Raw genomic sequence first — 15,702 nt, 5'->3', positions numbered from 1 at the left:
ACTCACTCACGGTGCTCATGAAAAGGGGCATGAGGGAAGCCCTACAATATTTAGTTTTTCTAAGTAGTGAAAACACTTGGAAGCAGACAATTTTGAAAGTAATCTTTCCTTACAAAGAGTTTTGTAATTGACTTAAACAAGCAGACAACAAGAACATTATTAAAAAATTGTCAAGTTTTTGCTGTGAGCCAATGGGGTATATTTTGCTGTGAGACGTGGGTTGTTTTCCCCCAAGGTGGGCGGGGCCACAACGTTCTATTTAATACCTACTGGGACCATCCTGTCTCTTTCTTTCATGTCCTTGTTTTCTCCGCTTCGCTAGCCCTCACTAACCCTCTCTTTACATTGTTCCCTCTGAACCGTCTTAGCTACTCTGAGTACTTCCTCCAGTTAATGCTGCACATTCTCCACAGTTCACTGCAGCTCCTCCTCTGTCCTCTTCCCTAATGCCTCTGGTAGTGTGGTTTAGTGTTTCTATGAGTACTCTTGTTTTCGCTCTCTATCTCTGGATCTGTCCCCCCACAATATAACAGTATAGATCTATTTTTTTTTCTCCTAATTGTTGTTCTTGCTCATTCATGTGCAAACAGACTTGGGTTTGTATTTTCTTGACAGCTGTGTTATGAATGAAGAGTTGTGGTGCAGCTTTGCCTCAGAATTATGGCAAAAAACACATGGTCTCAGCTCTAGCATTGACAGGGTGTGTGTGTGTGTGTGTGTGTGTGTGCGTGCGTGTGTGTGTGTGTGTGTGTGTTCTTGCGTGCAACTACAAGAGTACCACCACCCACCAGTCAGCTGGAAAAGCGTCTTTATTTAACTTCTTTGTTTAGGTGGCACTTCACCATTATAACATTTTGACAAGTCAGCATTTTTTTCTGCTCACTCAGACCACTGGCAAGATGGACGAGAACATGTTTGTTGCTGTGACGAGCACCAACGCCGCCAAGATCCTAAACCTGTACCCCCGTAAGGGCCGGATAGCTGTGGGCTCCGATGCTGACCTGGTCATTTGGGACTCAGATGCTGTCCGCACCATCACCGCCAAGACACACAACTCGGTAAGAGGTCAAAGGCTAGGGGTGAAGAAAGTTCACATGTATTAATTTTTTAGGGAAAGTGGTTTTGCCTCTGGAAGCAACGTCAGCACAAGAACTGTTCGTCGGGAGCTTCATGAAATGGGTTTCCATGGTCAAACATAAAAGACTTAAAAACATAAAACATACATGAACAATTGACAGCGACTACAAATCAAATCAAATCAAATTCTATTGGTCACATACACGTGTTTAGCAGATGTTATTGCGGGTGTACCGAAATGCTTGTGCTTCTAGTAATATCTAACAATTTCACAACATATACCCAATACACAAAAATCTAAGTAAGGAATGAATTAAGAATATATACAGTGAGGGAAAAAGTATTTGATCCCCTGCTGATTTTGTACGTTTGCCCACTGACAAAGAAATAATCAGTCTATAATTTTAATGGTAGGTTTATTTGAACAGTGAGAGACAGAATAACAACAGAAAAATCCAGAAAAACGCATGTCAAAAATGTTATAAATTGATTTGCATTTTAATGAGGGAAATAAGTATTTGACCCCTCTGCAAAACATGACTTAGTACTTGGTGGCAAAACCCTTGTTGGCAATCACAGAGGTCAGACGTTTCTTGTAGTTGGCCACCAGGTTTGCACACATCTCAGGAGGGATTTTGTCCCACTCCTCTTTGCAGATCTTCTCCAAGTCATTAAGGTTTCGAGGCTGACGTTTGGCAACTCGAACCTTCAGCTCCCTCCACAGATTTTCTTTGGGATTAAGGTCTGGAGACTGGCTAGGCCACTCCAGGACCTTAATGTGCTTCTTCTTGAGCCACTCCTTTGTTGCCTTGGCCCTGTGTGTTTTGGGTCATTGTCATGCTGGAATACCCATCCACGACCCATTTTCAATGCCCTGGCTGAGGGAAGGAGGTTCTCACCCAAGATTTGATGGTACATGGCCCTGTCCATCGTCCCTTTGATGCGGTGAAGTTGTCCTGTCCCCTTAGCAGAAAAACACCCCCAAAGCATAATGTTTCCACCTCTATGTTTGACGGTGGGGATGGTGTTCTTGGGGTCATAGGCAGCATTCCTCCTTCTCCAAACACGGCGAGTTGAGTTGATGCCAAAGAGCTCGATTTTGGTCTCATCTGACCACAACACTTTCACCCAGTTCTCCTCTGAATCATTCAGATGTTCATTGGCAAACTTCAGACGGGCCTGTATATGTGCTTTCTTGAGCAGGGGGACCTTGCGGGCGCTGCAGGATTTCAGTCCTTCACGGTGTAGTGTGTTACCAATTGTTTTCTTGGTGACTATGGTCCCAGCTGCCTTGAGATCATTGACAAGATCGTCCCATGTAGTTCTGGGCTGATTCCTCACCGTTCTCATGATCATTGCAACTCTACGAGGTGAGATCTTGCATGGAGCCCCAGGTCGAGGGAGATTGACAGTTCTTTTGTGTTTCTTCCATTTGCGAATAATCGCACCAACTGTTGTCACCTTCTCTCCAAGCTGCTTGGCGATGGTCTTATAGCCCATTCCAGCCTTTTGTAGGTCTACAATCTTGTCCCTGACATCCTTGGAGAGCTCTTTGGCCTTGGCCATGGTGGAGAGTTTGGAATCTGATTGATTGATTGCTTCTGTGGACAGGTGTCTTTTATACATGTAACAAGCTGAGATTAGTGTGCTCCTAATCTCTGCTCGTTACCTGTATAAAAGACACCTGGGAGCCAGAAATCTTTCTGATTGAGAGGGGGTCAAATTCTTATTTCCCTCATTAAAATGCAAATCAATTTATAACATTTTTGACATGCGTTTTTCTTGATATTTTTGTTGTTATTCTGTCTCTCACTGTTCAAATAAACCTACCATTAAAATTATAGTCTGATCATTTCTTTGTCAGTGGGCAAACGTACAAAATCAGCAGGGGATCAATTACTTTTTTCCCTCACTGTACATAGATGGACGATGTAATGACACAAAACATTTCCTGAGCTAATAATGTAAAAAATAATACATAAAAAAACTAAATACCGCAACGTTTCCTAAGAGCCAGTCGCATAGGGGGATACAATGAATGCAAGAGACTGAATACACCAAAGTTGAGGAGTCCTCACATGATAGTCAGCATCTCAATGACCTTATAGTGCATTTTACATTTAAGCCATCAATGTGCCAGGGTCCGTCAGGTCACTGTGGTTTAACAGGACAAGGAGGAGTGTCTGTTAAACCACATATGTGCTGACAGTCACATCATAGCAGGCCTGGTGAAATCTGTCTGCTGATCTCTGACACATTCCGTTTTTGTCAGAGATCTGCGCCGCTGCAAGGGAAACATGGTTTTCCAACGCTGGCGTGCTTCCAGTGACCTTTCAGTTTCTCCGAATGGAAATGAACTCCCTGTAGACTCCCTGCACACAGGAGCCCAGAGCGTACACTACAGTGCTGGGTTAAACACAGGAAGTGTCCACTCAGGAAATCAAGCTCTTCCTGCTGCAGACACAGAGAACGAGGGAGTGAGCGAGAGAGAAAGAGACAGAGAGAGCTAAGAGAAAAGCTGAATAGTACAATGAAGAGGTGTGGAAAGACAGAAACACGGAGAGAGTTAGAGAACGACAAAGAGAGGAGGAGAAAGAAAGAGCTGGAAAAAGATGGGACAAGTTTTCAATGGCTTTTCCATACATGGTAAAGATCCAGCGAGACCCAAGGTTCTTGCATAATGATGTCAGCTTGTCATTTCCTGCTTGTAGCCCCTCCAGACAACAAAACAAGCACATAAGAACACAGAACAAGGGCTCCTGTCCATGTTAATGATGGCTACGGTGATCTAAGGTGCACGGTAGTTAAGTGCTTTACAACATATCTGTGTATCCCTCCCTCTGTAGTAAATGCAAGTATCTGAAATGTTTTGATCTGGTTAGCTTTGTTTATGTTGTTGCACATAGAACACAGCCGTGACATCATACTTGGTAGACATGGAGCCTTATGTCCAGTCTAGAGGAGGCTGGTGGGAGGAGCTATAGGAGGACGGGCTCATTGTAATGGCTGGAATGGAATCAATGGAACAGAGTCAAACGTGGTTTCCATATGTTTGCTGTGTTTGATACGGTTCCATTAATTCCATTCCAGTCTTTACAATGAGCCCGTCTTCCTATAGCTCTTCCCACCAGCCTCCTCTGGTCCTGTCCTGGCCTGAATCTGTAACACACTAAACAGCAGGGCCGTGTGCAGAGGAACACACAGACCATAGAAGAGAGGGGGGCAACAGATTGCAAAAAACGATGTTGAGAGAGACAGAATGATAGACGGAACAAGAGAGTTTAGTGGCAGGAGAATAGAAAGAGGGGGAATGGATCAGAGAGGACCAGCGAGAGTGAAGGAGAGTAGGAAGGAAGTGGGAGAGAAAGTGGTAGAGAGAGAGGGAGGGAGCGAGAGAGAGAGTGTAGAGAGACAGACAGAGACACACACAGAGAGAGAGAGAGAGAGAGAGAGAGAGAGAGAGAGAGAGAGAGAGAGAGAGAGAGAGAGAGAGAGAGAGAGAGAGAGAGAGAGAGAGAGAGAGAGAGAGAGAGAGAGAGAGAGAGAGAGAGAGAGAGAGAGAGAGAGAGTAGAGAGAGTGATGCTTGGAGTCATAAGCCCCAGCTGTGCGATGGCAGCTGTTTGTCTTTATATGCCAAATGGAGGTGTATGAGAAACAGGCCGACTGGATGATGAGGAATTAAGAGGAGGAGGAGGGTTATTTCTCTCTCTTCTCCAACACATTGTTAATAAAGGCAGAACCATCGTCTTATCTCTACAGAGACGGCCTGCCTGCCTACCCAGCCGCCCGACAACCCGCCTCCTCTTTTCCTCTGTCCCCACAGCCAAACTGGGTCTGTATCTCCATGACTCTACTTCCCTCAATACGTTCTCTGTCTCACTACAACACATAGAATGGCCTCTCATCAGACCAGTTTAAAGAGCGATATGTCCAAATCTGATTTACTTCAGTGGAATTAGCCGGCTCTTCATCTGAATTAGTGTTTCGGCTCATAATGTAAATCACAGACAGTCTTTGGTGCGTGAGGGCATGCGTTTCAGAGTCCCTTTATTGTAAATGTTTTCCATACATGTAAACTCTCCGGCTCCATTTGTGTCAGACGAGTGACTGTCAGACTGCAGAAAACTGGAAATAGTTGCGTTTACGTGGGAGCCAGTTGCTTCTGCATTGCTGTATTGTCATTTCCTCTGCTTGAAAGAGCGTTATGAGCACTTGAAAGGTCATGCAGCTGCTCATCGTTTGTTGAACTGGGTTGTGCTTGTGAATCGCTACAGTAAGGAACAGCAGCATAACAGAATGTACTGGGGTGCAACAGAGGGAAAAGTAGGCTAGAGTTTTTGTTTTTGTCATTTTGTCATTTGTCATTCTCCTCTCTTTAGTTGGCCTAACACCACTGACCAAGACATACAATATCCAGTTAAAGATGCACTATGGTTGCTAAAATTGCACTATTTCCTGGTTGCTAAAATTGTAATAGTTCGCCTAATTTCAGTTTATGTGACAAAAAAAGCAAGTATAGTGTAGAGAATCATTGTACTGCTGTGAAATATATTTTCCATAACCAAAAATATTGTATTTTCAGCTGTTTGAAGCTGGTGTACAAAACCGAAACACATAGAACAGATACATCTCATTCCAAAATCATGGGCATTAATATGGAGTTGGTCCCCCTTTTGCTGCTATAACAGCTTATACTCTTCTGGGAAGGCTTTCCACTAGATGTTGGAACATTGCTGCGGGGACTTGCTTCCATTCAGCCACAAGAGCATTAGTGAGGTCGGGCACTGATGTTGGGTGATTAGGCCTGGCTCGCAGTCGGCATTCCAATTAATCCCAAAGGTGTTCGATGGAGTTGAGGTCAGGGCTCTGTGCAGGCCAGTCAAGTTCTTCCACACCGATCTCGACAAACCATTTCTGTATGGACCTCGCTTTGTGCACAGGGGCATTGACAGAATGCTGAAACAGAAAAGGGCCTTCCCCAAACTGTTACCACAAAGTTGGAAGCACAGAATCGTCTAGAATGTCATTGTATACTGTAGATTTAAGATTTCCCTTCACTGGAACTAAAGGGCCTAGCCCGAACCATGAAAAACAGCCCCAGACCATTATTCCTCCTCCACCAAACTTTACAGTTGGCACTATGCATTCGGGCAGGTAGCATTCTCCTGGCATACGCCAAACCCATATTTGTCCATTGGACTGCCAGATGGTGAAGAGTGATTCATCACTCCAGAGAACGCGTTTCCACTGCTCCAGAGTCCAATGGCGGTGAGCTTTAAACCACTCCAACCGACGCTTGGCGTTGCACATGGTGATCTTAGGCTTGTTTGCGGCTGCTCGGCCATGGAAACCCATTTCATGAAGCTCCCGACGAACAGTTCTTGTGCTGACGTTGCTTCCAGAGGCAGTTTGTACCTCGGTAGTGAGTGTTGCAACTGAGAACAGACTATTTTTACACGCTACGCGCTTCAGCACTTGGCGGTCTCGTTCTGTGAGCTTGTGTGGCCTAACACTTTGCGGCTGAGCCGTTGTTGCTCCTAGACGTTTCCACTTCACAATAACATCACTTACAGTTGACTGGGGCAGCTCTAGCAGTGCAGAAATTTGACCAACTGACTATGACGATGCCACGTTGAAAGTCACTGAGCTCATCAGTAAGGCCATTCTACTGTTAATGTTTGCCTATCATTTTACATTTACATTTTTGTCATTTAGCAGACGCTCTTATCCAGAGCGACTTACAGTTAGTGAGTGCATACATTATTTATTCATATTTTTTTCATACTGGCCCCCCGTGGGAATTGAACCCACAACCCTGGCGTTGCAAACGCCATGCTCTACCAACTGAGCTACATGCCAGCCATACCCTCCCCTACCCTGGACGACGCTGGGTCAATTGTGCGCCGCCCCATGGGTCTCCCGGTAGCGGCCGGCTACGACAGAGCCTGGATTCGAACCAGGATCTCTAGTGGCACAGCTAGCACTGCGATGCAGTGCCTTAGACCACTGCGCCACTCGGGAGGAGATTGCCTGGCTGTGTGCTCGATTTTATACACCTGTCAGCAACGGGTGTGGCTGAAATAGTCGAATCCACTAAATTGAAGGGGTGTCCACATACTGCTGTATATATAGTGTGTACTGCTTCTTAGACTTGCTTGCTTTCAATGAGAATGGCAGATCTATAACTCACATTTTTACGTGAATATGGTCGGGTCACACAAAAAGTTATATATTGCAGCTTTAATGTATAACGTGTGTGTTTGTCTGTGTGTGTTTGACTGTGTGTTTGTTTGTGTGTGTTTGACTCAGTGTGTATTTGACTCTGTGTGTGTTTGACTCTGTGTGTGCACATGTGCCTGCGGTCATGTCTCTGCTTGTGTGTTTTCAAGGCTGCTGAGTATAATGTGTTTGAGGGCATGGAGCTCCGTGGTGCCCCCTCGGTGGTGATCTGCCAGGGGAAGCTGGTGCTGGAGGATGGGAACCTGCACGCCACCTCCGGGGTCGGCCGCTTTATCCCCTGCATCCCCTTCCCGGACTTCGCCTACAAGCGCGTCAAGGCCAGGAAGCAGGTAAAAGATGCTCACCTCTCTCCTTACTTTCTAGTCAACATCTGAGTAACTGTCTCTGGACTCTGAGTAACTGTCTCCATTTTATACAATTATTGAACAATATAAAAGTATTTCCAATGAACATATTCCCAACGCTTCAGTTCTGTCTTAGAATACGTTTTATATGGATTGTTTTGTCACGGGACAGTGTTAGTATGTGACACTGAGCCAAGGTAAAGGACTGTGAGGTCTGTGAGGCGGCATGTAGCCTAGCGGTTAAGAGCGTTGGGCCCGTAAACGAAAGGTTGCTGGTTTGAATCCTTGAGCCAACCAGGTGAAAAATCTGTTGATGTGGATAACAGTTGCTTAATGACTAATAAAAAAGGTCAGTGAGTTGGGGACATCTGTGAGTGTTTTCTCAGTGGTTAGGGATTAATCACCACTAATCTGATGCAGAGCTGAGATGAGCCATCCAGCACCCACAAACATGGAAGATGGCACTACAGCTTTCCATTAAAGACAGCTTTACGCAAATGCATAATGCTGCTGTGGCTCAGCCCATGCCACACATCATCAGACTTACCATCAATCTCAATGTACTTTACATACCTGAATGGTAATCCGAAGTGTGTTCAATGGAGTCAGATTGTAATCAGATTGCTTAGCTGTTTATCACACCAACCCGAACTGTACACAAAGGGCATCTGTCCTCTCTGGCGGCAGTGGCACTATCTGTCTGTCTGTCATGGAAAGCACAAGATAAAAATAGCTAACAGAGTGTGTAATGCAGATGGGAATTGCCAGAAACTGCAGTAATGGTGTCCTAACTACCTCTATGGGTGATCTCATTATATCCAGGAGGAAGACAGACATTTGATGTAGGTGATGGAGAATGGGGGGATGGAAGGAGGGTAAGGGGAATGGGGGGATGGAAGGAGGGTAAGGGGAATGGGGAGATGGAAGTAGGGTAAGGGAAATGGGGGGATGTAATGAAGGTAAGAGAAATTGGGGGCATGGAAGGAGGGTAAGGGGAATGGGGGGATGGAAGGAGGGTAAGGGGAATGGGGGGATGGAAGGAGGGTAAGGGGAATGGGGAGATGGAAGTAGGGTAAGGGGAATGGGGGGATGGAAGGATGGAAGGAGGGTAAGGGGAATGGGGGGATGGAAGGAGGGTAAGGGGAATGGGGGGATGGAAGGAGGGTAAGGGGAATGGGGGGATGGAAGGAGGGTAAGGGAAATGTGGGGATGTAATGAAGGTAAGAGAAATTGGGGGCATGGAAGGAGGGTAAGGGGAATGGGGGGATGGAAGGAGGGTAAGGGGAATGTGGGGATGGAATGAGGGTAAGGGGAATGGGGGCATGGAAGGAGGGTAAGGGGAATGGGGGGATGGAAGGAGGGTATGGGGAATGGGGGGATGTAAACAGGTGATGGGGGATGGGAGGATGGGGTGGTATGTGTGGGAGATAAGTGTTATCTCAGACTTGAGGATTCATCTCAGGGGCGTTGGCTGTTGGCTGTGGGTTGCATACTGTAACAACTGACTGCCAGGGAGTGCCTGTTGTAGCAATGTGTAATGGTTTTGAAGGGATACGATGTGTCCATGGGGTTGCTCATATTACTGGTGTTGGTGGATACTCAACAGGAAGTGTGCTATTTTAGGTGGATATTTCAACACAGTGGGTTATATTATATGAGTTGTGTTCTACTTGAATGGGCTACCCTCCAATTCTGGCATCATTCTGTTTTTCCCTAGACTATAGAGATGTTTCTTTGGTGAGACCTATGTATTAATGCAATTTTGATCTTGGTTTCGGTAAGTGTTTTCTGATGCTCCTAGCTCAGCTTCCAGGGATTCCTTAGTCACATGACCCTAGGACAGAGGACAGCTGCTGGCATGTTCAATAAGAAGTGAGTCTGTCAGTAAATCTGGAAGTGCTTTCCTTAGGAAAACACTGGGTGAAATATGCATTTGCACAAAGCATTCTACAAACAACCCCATGAATCTAATTCCAAACAGGTATTGTCATGGAGAACTGTTATAAAGTTACCAACAGAAATTATTATCTCTCTCTCTCTTTATCTCTCTCTCTCGTCTATCTCCCTCTCTTTGTCCATCTCTCTCCTTCTCTCTCCCTCGATCTACCCACTCTCTCTCTCTTTATCTCTCTCCCCCCCCCCCTCTCTCAGTTGGCAGTTCTGCGGGCAGTGCCCAGGGGCATGTATGATGGTCCTGTGTCTGACTTCTCGCCCATGTCCCGTGGCGGTACCCCCTCAGCGTCTGCCCGTAACTCCCCCACCAAGCAGCCTGTGAGGAACCTGCACCACTCCGGCTTTAGCTTAGCAGGTAACCCTGCACAGCGTGGTGAGCTTCAGCAACCTTTTCATTTACCCATCTGTCTTCCCATCCCTGGCTGTCATAGGAAGTGCCAGGAACCTGACCCACACACACACATACACAAGCAAGCAAGCACACACACATACACACAAGCAAGCACGCCCACACACACACACACACACACACACACACACACACACACACACACACACACACACACACACACACACACACACACACACACACACACACACACACACACACACACACACTCAACAGTCAGCATTGACATATTACAATGCACTTCACACATCATACAGTAGGTCAACTTTGCCATTTGTCTGTGAAAGTTACAATAACTTTCAGGTGAAATCTGACATTTTACCATAATCACATTTTAAGCCTTAATTTCATAATTTGTTTGTGGTAAGTAATGCACACAGCACAATACTTTTGTCCCTCAGCCGTCCTGGTGCTTCCAGACAGTGCTCTTTATGTCCTTCAGCTGTCCTGGTGCTTCCAGACAGTGCTCTTTATGTCCTTCAGCTGTCCTGGTGCTTCCAGACAGTGCTCTTTATGTCCTTCAGCTGTCCTGGTGCTTCCAGACAGTGCTCTTTATGTCCTTCAGCTGTCCTGGTGCTTCCAGACAGTGCTCTTTATGTCCCTCAGCTGTCCTGGTGCTTCCAGACAGTGCTCTTTATGTCCTTCAGCTGTCCTGGTGCTTCCAGACAGTGCTCTTTATGTTTCTCAAGTCATTTTGTTATTTCTTTACTTTCTGTCACAACATTGATTTGATTGATTTCAGCTTCACACAGATTTATCTTGGTTCTCTCTCTCTCTCTCTCTCTTTCTCTCTCTCTCTCTCTCTCTCTCTCTCTCTCTCTCTCTCTCTCGCTCTCTCATAATATCTTTATGCATCTTAATTAAATATACAGTATGTTCTAAGATCTTGCATCTCACTTTCTTAGTCATTGCCTGCCTAATGAAGCTTGTCTAATGAGTGGGTTGAATGAGGCTGATGATAATTTATTTAGCTAAAGTTACATTATTCACATAACCAATAGCAGAGACTAGTTGAGTGTTGAGTGACAGGGCGATTGTATACATCTGCAACCTCGTATCACTAGGTACAACCTTTCAGGGAGGAGCCAAGTAAACAATAGTTTAACTGGAACAATTGATGTGTGATGTACTGATGCAGGAGGTGGAGGGTGACCAGCATTGGAAAGTATTTAGTGAGGGTTATTCCCATCCCTTCCAGAGAGCCAGAGAGCCTGCTTTCCTTCCCCAGCCTGTGTGTTTATAATACAGGCCTGGCCTATTCACTCCCTCTGGCTTCCCACTGTTAGGCTACTAGCTACTCATTCTGGGAATAGACATCCTTCTCACCCACCTCCAGTACACAAAAGAACACACACACACACTTACACCTACGTGCACACAAACCTACAGGGTTGATATACTGGATATATTTCTCTGTCTTCAGATGTGAAGTAACCTTGTCTGTGTTTTGTCATGCAGAGAGAGTGAATTCTGCCTAGCATTCTACAGTTCTACAGTATACTAGACCCTGGCCTGGAGTGAGTTTAAGATTTAAGACAGTAGGCGTAAATCTCTCCTTGTCCAATATGTCAATTTAATCCAGGGCTAATCCCAATCCCGTTGGCCTTTATTCCAGAGGTCTCCAAGGAGGGCCAAGGTCAGGTCACCTAGTTGGTTTGTCGTGTGATGAACGATAGTCGCTAGTGGAGGAAACTGGCTGGAGCTGGCTTTGTTAATGGGAAGCTTAAAGAGACTGTGCTATAATCCTGTTTGTCTGTTAGGTCCCCCCACCACAGAGGATGTCCGGCCAGCGGGACGCCGCATCGTAGTTCCCCCTGGTGGTCGCTCCAACATCACATCCCTCAGCTAAGAGGTTGAACCAGGAGAGAGACCAGTCAGAAGATGGCAACAGCCATTGGGAGAAGATGGAGACATGATTAGTTTAAACAAGTTAAGTTGAGTAAAACACTGAATCCTCATGCCTTACCAACCACAATGCTACCTGCTTAAGCTTCTAAAAGCACAGTACTCCTCCTCCTAGGGAATTGCAGGTCAGTCACTAGAACAAAATATTAATACATTTGTTTACAAAAAGATTGGGTTTGCATGCTCTGGAATAACAGGAGCATGTTCATAACCAGAATATAGGTGATCAATTTGTATTACTGTCCCTCACTGTCTACATTAGTAATTGTGTCAACTGTGTATTGACAGTTTAGGCTGTACTCTGAATCCATAATATAGTTAAATAAACCTCATGATACCAATTTCCACAGTGTTCTGATGCTTGTTACCTAGGAAAAGTAATACTGCCTTTTTCTTCCACCATGTTTGGCTTTCAATATCACCCTTTTTGAGTACTAGTCTGCAGATATAGTTCCCTAGCAATGTAATAATAACATGCAGTAACGTCCATTACTGCTAGGTGGCATTGTGAGTACGTATGGTAGCTGTAACGTAGCTTTGTGAATGATGTTGTCGCTGCCTCCCTGGGTTGTTGAACCAGGAGTGACAGTCATTAAATATTGTCTTGTTTCTTATTCTTTTTCTTGAAGATTAAAACTAATCTGGTAATACAATAGCATGTTATAAGGTAGAAATGGTTGTCATGTTTAATTTCCCCCTGCGCTCCGTTCCATCCTGGCTATAGATTACATTGCGAGAAACCGTCCTTTGCATTTGCTTCAAGCTTAATGCCTTTTCCTATTCATACCGTTTAGCAAGTCAACTGGGTGGTAAAAAGGAAAATGTAACCCTTGCACAAGAAGTAAAACCAAGCTTAACTTCCAAGGCCTGGGTCGTGAAATTGTAATTATGAGCTTTGTGAACATTAATACATAAAAAAAAAAAATATGATAAAAGTAACAAACCTTTGAAATAACAGTAATTTACCTCTGGTTTTATTTCTATTTTCCTGACAATGCGGGCTCTCGTTTTGAAGCAACAGACCGTCATACCCTGCATTCAACAACAAAACCTTGGAACATAATGTTGTGCTGGTTTAAATCGCAACACTCCGAAGGTCTCCACATTGCTGTACACTTTAGCTGACTGACAGCCCTTGGTTTGGTAACTAACTAACACCAAGGGGAGTACAGACAGGCGTAACCCTGGGTCTTTTCTATGCTTCTGGTCTGTCTACCTGTCCCAGACAAAGCCGGGGATTGTAGTATGTTTTTAGAATGAGGCGAGGAGGAGGAGGATGAGAGCTTTATTTTTGCCATCCCAATCAGCTGAGGAAGAGGTCGTGAGGAGGTCGTTGTGTTTTATTGAGTGATGATGTGGAATTCCAAGCAATCCAAGTGGTGATTATATTTATGTTAGTTTGACTTGATCTTTTTTATAGTTTTTATGTTATTTTTTTACTGTTGTATCAAAACCCAGAGAAGGCAGGTCAAAACAACATTGAGGTGTGATGTGGTGGTATGAACTGTTCCTGAATAAACATGAGTTGCAACTGACTGGTTGTCACTGTTTGATTTCTCAATATACAGTATAGTAGATATAAAAATATACCTTTTAATGTACTCTGAACATGACTGGTCCAGGATGAATCACATTCTTACCAGAGCACATTGTTAACATCTCTCATAGAAATGTGATGTGTAGATCTGACAGTTAGTTGCCATTTATTAGATAGAATATGTAATATAACAGCAATCTATCTGCACCATTCTGGGTTAATAGCTCTATTGTGTTGGGAATTTCCAATTTTCAGACCCATTGTTAAGCCTGGCAGTATTCTTGTCACCACTCTGTTATAATTGTTATGTTTTATAGCCAGTTAAAGTCTCATGACATCACTTTTGATGGGTGTAATAATGACAGGCTGAGAAGATTTCGGCTATAAAACACCATCTCAGTCTGCAGTGGGAGATAGAGTATAAACAGAGCCAGTTCACAAGAAGAACTTATATAAACCCTCCCAAGATAATGTAGCTGTCAGTGGCCAGTTATTTTATATGCCCATTTACAACAGATGAGCTTGTATGGGGGGAGAGAGATCCGTTGAGGAGATATCCCATTAAGACAACTGTTATTCTTATCATAGGTGATCCTCCAGCTTGACTTTAACTTGGCTCTATGAGGAGCATACACTGAGCGTACAAAACATTAGGAACACCTGCTCTTTCCATGACATAGACTGACCAGGTGAATCCAGGTGAAAGCTATGATCCCTTATTGATGTCAATTGTTAAATCCACTTCAATCAGTATAGATGAAGGGGAGGAGACAGGTTAAAGAATGATTTGTAAGCCTTGAGACATGGATTGTATATGTGTGCCATTCAGAGGGTGAACGGGCAAGACAAAATATTTAAGTGCCTATGGTAGTAGGTGCCAGGTGCACCAGTTTGAGTGTGTCAAGAACTGCAACGCTGCTGGTTTTTCATGCTCAACAGTTTCCTGTGTGTATCAAGAATGGTCCACCATCCAAAGGACATCCAGCCAACTTGGCACAACTCTTGGAAGCATTGAAGTCAACATGGACCAGCATCCCTGTGGAATGCTTTCGACACCTTGTAGAGTACATGGCCCGACGAATTGAGGCTGTTCTGATGGCAAAAGGGGTTGCAAGTAAATATTGGGAAGATGTTCCTAATGTTGTGTACACTCAGTGTATCTCATTCAAGGACACACACAGATTACCCTGTGAATGTAGGAAAGTGCTTGATCAGTTCAGATCTTAGAGCCCACCGTGGAAAAGTGATTGGGGTTTGTCTTGAAGGGGATCTGGGGAGAAGCTGGCCACAGTCAGAGCTGCAGTGAATGGGAAAACCACATTAAGTGTGTAACTTGCTGTATTAACAGGTAATGTCTCCTGCTTCATCTGTTGAGGAACACGACTGAAGGTGAGAGAGCGAGAGAGAGGTCACATAATGAAGTCTGGGTTCGCGACTTGAGGACTATAGCTTTGACTTCATATCTGACAAGATCAACAACACAAAAATACAGCCTTTAGTATCCGGGCCGAGGTAGAACCAAAAACTAGATTACAATACCTGTTTGTCCTTCAGTATAGGACAGATAATAATCAGATATAGGCAGCATGACTTTGACTGTAGTCCACAATGACCTCAGCAGCTCTGAACATAACCTCTGTTTTTCTAAGGGGTGTAGGAGCTCAGATATAATGAGAGGTGCATAGAAGTGTGATAAACAGCATAGGCTACATAAAGCCCTGAAAGTACCCTATGACACAACCTCAGCTCATGCACAGCTTTGAAGAATACAGTGTGATTCACTAAGGAAACAGTGGCTAAAATGGTTCACCCCAAATTACTTGGTGAGCTCACCATTCTTTCTACAGATGTAGGATCTTAATGTGAGCCAGTTTGCTACAACAGGAAAAAAATCCTGCAGCAACGGGAAATGTGAATCATTATGTGGATTATAATGAATGGTGTTTTTTGTAGGGGTTGATTCTTCATCAGGGAAAATCAAGTCTGACATTTGTGGAAATTACAAACTTTAGAAGCCTTTTTAAACACTACAAGTTTTACATTTCCTGCATTGTAGGAAAGTTATCCTACAACAGGGTGATCAAATTAAGATCTTATATCTGTAACAACAAATACTGGAGCCAAATCTGGAGGAGGAAGTGCACCCAAGCCCTCTCATAAAAACACAGCAGGCAAACAAATCAAACCTAAACTATACTTCCTGTTTCCACCGGACTACACTTGATTGTATGGGTAG

General features: G+C 44.5%; 1 protein-coding gene across 2 annotated transcripts in view; it reads left to right on the top strand.

Annotated features, from left to right (window-relative positions):
* Positions 1–13,464, top strand: part of dpysl3 (dihydropyrimidinase like 3) — a 47,885-nt gene extending 34,421 nt beyond the window's left edge. Inside the window, exons 11-14 of one of the 2 annotated variants that reach the window (XM_041893618.2) lie at positions 888–1,058; positions 7,468–7,647; positions 9,814–9,970; positions 11,785–13,464. In XM_041893618.2, coding sequence (XP_041749552.1) covers positions 888–1,058; positions 7,468–7,647; positions 9,814–9,970; positions 11,785–11,873 — 597 coding nt within the window. In that variant the 3' untranslated portion in view covers positions 11,874–13,464. Of the gene's footprint in view, positions 1–887; positions 1,059–7,467; positions 7,648–9,813; positions 9,989–11,784 lie in introns of both variants that reach the window. The other variant, XM_041893617.2, reaches the window with a different exon arrangement.
* The last annotated feature ends 2,238 nt before the right edge of the window (positions 13,465–15,702 follow it).

This window comes from Coregonus clupeaformis, chromosome 13 (genome assembly GCF_020615455.1).
Source record: "Coregonus clupeaformis isolate EN_2021a chromosome 13, ASM2061545v1, whole genome shotgun sequence".
In the NCBI taxonomy this organism is placed as follows: domain Eukaryota; kingdom Metazoa; phylum Chordata; class Actinopteri; order Salmoniformes; family Salmonidae; genus Coregonus; species Coregonus clupeaformis.
This window is presented reverse-complemented; position numbering and strand designations above follow the sequence as displayed.